The following is a 5,425-nucleotide window of genomic DNA, read 5'->3' on the forward strand; positions in this document are numbered from 1 at the left end:
ATCATCCCTTTTCTTGCTCATCAAGAAATCATCTCGTCATGGGATCATCATCCCGCTTTCGTGTTCCTCAAGAAATCACAATATCAAGGGATCATCATCTCGCTTTACTCCACACAACACATCACATTACATTCTCCCGACCCTCTTGAATCCATTCTCCCGACCCTCTTCGGATTCAACACATCAAACAAACACGATATCCTTAAGATCCATTTCTCCTGACCCTCTATGGATTTCTCATCTCCTCCCTTCTTCCATAGCCCCTGAACACGTTTCTTCATTCACAAGGCATCGTCTCTTCTTCATTTTTCTTGGCAATACTTTTCTCCTTTAACGAATCAATTTATTTATTTTTATATGTTTAGTCCACTCATTACACACATCTCACCCGATTATTCTTTGCGTGCGAAGATCCTCCTCTTCTTTTCTTTTTCTTGGCAATACTTTCCTCCTTGAAAGTTCTTCTTTCTTTTCTACCGAAGTTTCTCTCATTTCACACACCTCACCTAAATACTTGTATCGTTTCTCAGTATCTTAATATCCATTTCCGTGGTTAAGTATCCTTTATTATTTACACATGCACCATATTTTCCTAAGTCTGAATTCCTCACATGATTGAATTTCATCTTCCAATTCTAATGTGATACATAATACACCGAAATATACATATATCGATCATCACACAATTTCAACCAATAACATGCCACATACAACTTTACTATGATAGTATAGTACTCATATCACCCAAAGGCAAGATGACGAATTAAAACCGAACTACTCACCTTAGTGTCACTCGGATCAAGCTCTCGTTGGTGATCAGTCGTCGGCCATCGAGCTAAGTCTTGTCTACATTCACACATTTTAATGGTTATAGCTCGTGTAGGTGGTCTTTGGTTTAGGTCGGAGAGCATCTCGGCCTCTAGGGTGAATTTTGCACTTTCATGTTAATCCATATATCTTCTTAGTCTATGTTTTCTTAGATAGGATTTAAGTGTTTGAGTTCTATCCATGTTTTAGGTAGTTGGGTGGTGCATGTTGGTGTTCTTGGTTGGTCAAAAGTTAGGGGTGCTAGGATTTGGTTGGTTTATCAATTTCTTTGTTCCTTTCTCAAGGTTTAGATTGGATTTTGTTCTAGAATTATGAGATAGACAAAACTATATGTTCATGCTCATTTTTCTAAAAAGGTCCGAAAATGAAATGTGCTAGGGTTTAGGATTGCGTTTTGATTTTTGTTTTTTCTTTTAAGTTTCATTTTAGATATGTTGAAATCTTTCAAAAAATGATTCAAATTTAAACATGCATGTAAGTTACTTATAAGGTCCGAAAATTTCAAGAGAAAGAGGTTTAGATCGAAATCTAGGAAGAGTTTTAGGTTCTTTTGGGTGTTTTTCATATAGTTTAGGTTTCGAGATATATATATCAAGCTACGGAGAAGACGTCAAACAAACTATAATAAGTATACATCGGTTCTTAAGGTAGAAGAGAACATGCATGTATGTTTTGAGTTGATGTTTGAAGAAATAGATTCAAGAGTTGAGATGTTTCCTTGTCTTTGTGTTCTAGAGAAATTACATCCTTATTCCCCTTTGAGAATGACTTGGATCGATTGCTAGAAGGCTAGGAAAGAATGGTTGAAGATGTGAGAGGATGAACTTGAGTGATGAGTTCAAAACAGTGAGTTTAGAGTGGAGAAATGACATGTAATCTTACCTAGGACTGGAAAAATCGAAGAGAAACCGAAGATTGAAGTTTTGGCGTGAACTCCGGCCGGTGGCGAGCCATTTTCTGGCATCGGACGAGAGAGGATGTGGCAGAGCTGAGTGAAGAGAGAGTGTCAAATGAGAGAGTTGAGAGAAATGTGGGAAAAATGGTGAAGTGTTGAACAAGAACATTAGAGTGGAGAACGAATAAGAGTGCTCTTGTCTCTTGCTGATGTGTTGGCCGAAAATAAGAGGGAAAAGAGTAAGAAATGTGGAGTTGAAGAGGTTGTGTGCTGCAGCTAACTAAGTCCCTAATCATTTGCATGCATGAGTTCTCTTATGTTGTTTTTCTTTTATTTTTTTGTTAATTACTTTTAGCTAATGGTTGGATAGGTATGTAGGTTTTCTTTTAGATTTATTTGTGGGATTAAAATGTATATTATGAGAGAGATTTAATCTCTCTTGACTATGCATATATATATGTATATGTGTATGAGTGTTTATTTTTATTTAGTGTAATTCCTAACAATAGACCAAGAACATGTTCGTATTTTTAAATACGAATCCGCATCTTCTTGGATCGTAAGAATGGAAACGTTAAATTCGAAATCCTAAAATTCTAAACTTCCTATATTCTTCGAAATTCGGATCCTTAGATCAATTTTTGATCGTTTAAGTATTTGTCGGACAGTTTCTAACTGGATATGTTCCTTTGGTATGAGTCGGAGCCGTTTTGTGCGAGTTTTTCTCCTTTTTGGTCCAGTTCGGACCGTTTCAATCCGGATCGGACCAACGTGTTCCGTTTAGTCCAGCTCGGTCCTAGACGCATTCCGGTTCGGTCCAGCGCCTGTCCCTTCGCCTAGTCTATCCGTTCCTCTTGGTGGTCCGGGTCGGTCCGGAATACTTTTCGCACAAGTCCGAACTTTTTATCCCGAGGTCACTTACTCAGATTTTTCGGATACGATACGGGTTATCACATTAGGTCTGAGGTTTTGGGGCTTCGGAAGAGGACGAATGGAGAGAGGAGGTTAAGGGCCAGGAGGAGCAGGGGGTTATGGTTGGTCATACTGCCGAAGACCAAAGGCAACGCGACGATGGAGGTATGGCAGAATCTCACTCTCTCCCTCACTCTCTCTTGATTTGTTTTTTATTTCTTATTGAAACTTTTAGTTCAGTGTATTATGTTCGGCTGATTTTGGGAATAGATATTTTGGTACGTTTTTTCTAGACTGAACCCTATCGAATTGAAAAATGCAGTAATTTTTTATCCCAACTGTAAAAATTTATGAATGATATTTTTTTTAGAAAATCAAACCGAAGCAAAATAAATTTAAAAAAAATTAAAAAATCAAATTTTTTAAAAAAAAATCTAAAATTTTCTTAATTAAAAAAAAACAAAAGGCGAATCGAATTGAATATAATATAATAATTCATTGGTATATATTTTTGAAAAAGTGAAAGAATTAAACTAAACTATCGAATACCGAAATCTCTACGTCTAAATTTTGGTGGTATAAAATATATAATATATTTGTGTATACTTTTTATATTTGGGTTAGATTCGTTAAATCGGTTTTGTTTTGTTCGGTTGGCGGATAAATGGAGCAGCCGTATTAGCGGCCTCTGTCTCACGGACACAAGTAACTGAAGTAAGTCCAGAGATTGTCTCACAATCTGTAAGAAATCCACTCTTATGTCCTCTCTCTTCCAATCTCCTTGATTCCCCCATGGTTTAAAGTCTGTTTTCGAAACGGTATATATATGATTTACGTTCATAAAAAAAAAAGTCTGTTGTCGAACTGAAAATCCGCTTTTCACTTTGTTGAACATCAGTTGTTCGACAAAATGCGTAGCTCGCTCTTATTTGCGTTGTTTTCGTTGTATCGGCTCCAATTCGCACTTAAACGCAATACCCTTAAAACCCTTTTGACGATTCTTTCTTGTTTCAGCTTAATTTCTTGAGATATCAGTTCATCTATGGCTTTTCACACTGTTTTCATTTCTGTTTTTACAGTGCCCACAAATGATTATTGTAGGTGGTGAAGGCCCGTGATTGGTTCTTGTGTAGTTATTTCTATGGATTTGGTCAAAACCCAGTTCTTGTTATCTAGGATCCAGTTCTCGTGTCATAGAATTTCTCTCCTGGTAGAAGCTGTGCTGGAAAATGCCTCTGGTCTGCTCTTCATCTTTTGTAGCTCCCTGGCCGCTTATGAAACGATCATGTACCCTGAATCCATGCTCTTCTGTTGGTCATCTCGATTTCACAGCTAGATTTAGGACAAATGCCCAGTTCTTGTTTGTGGAACTGCATAAGCTTCCTATGTCAGGGAAGAGTCGTATCTTAGCAAGTCAGCAATCCTTTACAGAGACTAGCTCGTTATCTTTCGATTGGGAAGATCAAGAGGATCTCACAGATTCAGGGTCACCGTGGGAAGGGGCGGTTGTGTACAAGAGAAACGCTTCAGTCACACACGTGGAATATTGCACCACATTAGAGAGTGTGGGATTGGGAAGGCTATCGACTGAGATCTCAAGGTCGAGGGCTTCTTCAATGGGTGTACATGTCACGAAAGTCGTTAAGGATTTTCCCGATGGCACACCAGTTCAAGTTTCGATCGATGTCATAAGGAAGAAAAAGAAGCTGAGGCTTGATGGAATTGTAAGAACTGTCATTACACTGGGCTGCAACCGGTACTTTCTTGTAAACTTGATTCCTTTTGTCGTCTTTTGAAGTTTTCTTTAAACTGTTTGCTACTTGGGTTTAAATGATTTCTATTGAAGAAGACTGTCAGCTGTTCTATTAGGTCTGTCTGTAATCAAGACATGAGTAGTTTTGTGGCCTATGTGATGAACTTGTCAATTAAATACTTGTTACCCATTTGCTCGGTGTTGAAGGTGTGGTGAGCCAGCTGCTGAGACCGTTTTCTCCAACCTTTCACTGTTACTTATGGAAGAACCCGTTGAAGAACCTGAGATCATCAATCTGGGATTCGCCTTCGGCAATGATAAAGGCCAGTCCTTTTCCGGGTTATATAACGAAGAAGATGGAGACAAGGATGATTCATGTATAGATTTGGACGATCAGCTCCATTTTCCAGCTGAGGTCAATGAAATTGATATCTCAAAGCACGTGAGGGACTTGGTACATCTAGAAATCACCATCAATGCTATATGCGATCCCGGGTGCAAAGGGATATGCCTGAAATGTGGTACGAATCTGAACAAGAGGAAATGCAATTGCAGCAAAGAAGAGAAGGAAAAAGGCTACGGTCCCCTTGGAAATTTGAGAAAGCAAATGCTGCAGAAAGAAGGTCTGAAGAAGTAAGCCCAAGTTAGCTTTTTCTTCTTCATCTTTTGTTTACTGTGATACTTGTAAAACTTTGATTCAGAAACTAAATCTGGAAGTAACCATTGATAAGTTATCTCATTCTTCAAACGGTTTATTATACCCAGTTACCATACAAATAATCCCCTTGTCTCATATCTAAGAGCAACAAATCCATGGCATTAGTGTCATTTGCTTCCAGAACAGAACCCTTCAGAAACTTATTCTTTCCTTCTTCATGCTTCGCTCTTTTCAGTTTTGAAACCACTTAGGGACTGCCAAAGGGATTGACAATTTCAGCCTTAAAAAGATAACGGGATTCCGATTATGTATAGTTTTTCCTTCATTGTGGTTAGTTGGAAGCCGAGTTTACCACATGTTGTAGCCTTATTCATTCACA

At 38.3% G+C, this 5,425-nt stretch overlaps 1 protein-coding gene across 2 annotated transcripts; it reads left to right on the top strand.

Moving 5' to 3' along the window:
- Nucleotides 1–3,254: 3,254 nt before the first annotated feature.
- Nucleotides 3,255–5,146, top strand: LOC104814131. Of its 2 annotated transcripts, none has more exons than XM_010542014.2 (3): nucleotides 3,255–3,349; nucleotides 3,715–4,391; nucleotides 4,596–5,146. In XM_010542014.2, exons 2-3 carry the CDS (start codon nucleotides 3,865–3,867, stop codon nucleotides 5,023–5,025), a joined length of 957 nt encoding a protein of 318 aa, XP_010540316.1. In that variant the 5' UTR covers nucleotides 3,255–3,349; nucleotides 3,715–3,864; the 3' UTR covers nucleotides 5,026–5,146. The 2 variants fall into 2 exon arrangements, with proteins under 2 accessions (XP_010540316.1, XP_010540315.1); XM_010542013.1 differs by having other exon boundaries at nucleotides 3,276–3,376.
- The last annotated feature ends 279 nt before the right edge of the window (nucleotides 5,147–5,425 follow it).

This window comes from Tarenaya hassleriana, unplaced genomic scaffold (genome assembly GCF_000463585.1).
Source record: "Tarenaya hassleriana unplaced genomic scaffold, ASM46358v1 Cleome209, whole genome shotgun sequence".
Classification (NCBI taxonomy): domain Eukaryota; kingdom Viridiplantae; phylum Streptophyta; class Magnoliopsida; order Brassicales; family Cleomaceae; genus Tarenaya; species Tarenaya hassleriana.

Coding starts and splice junctions, on each gene's coding strand:
- LOC104814131 (XM_010542014.2), top strand. CDS start 3,865: ATGCCTCTGGTCTGCTCTTCATCTTTTGTAGCTCCCTGGCCGCTTATG. Junction 4,392..4,595: donor ATTACACTGGGCTGCAACCG/GTACTTTCTTGT, acceptor TCGGTGTTGAAG/GTGTGGTGAGCCAGCTGCTG.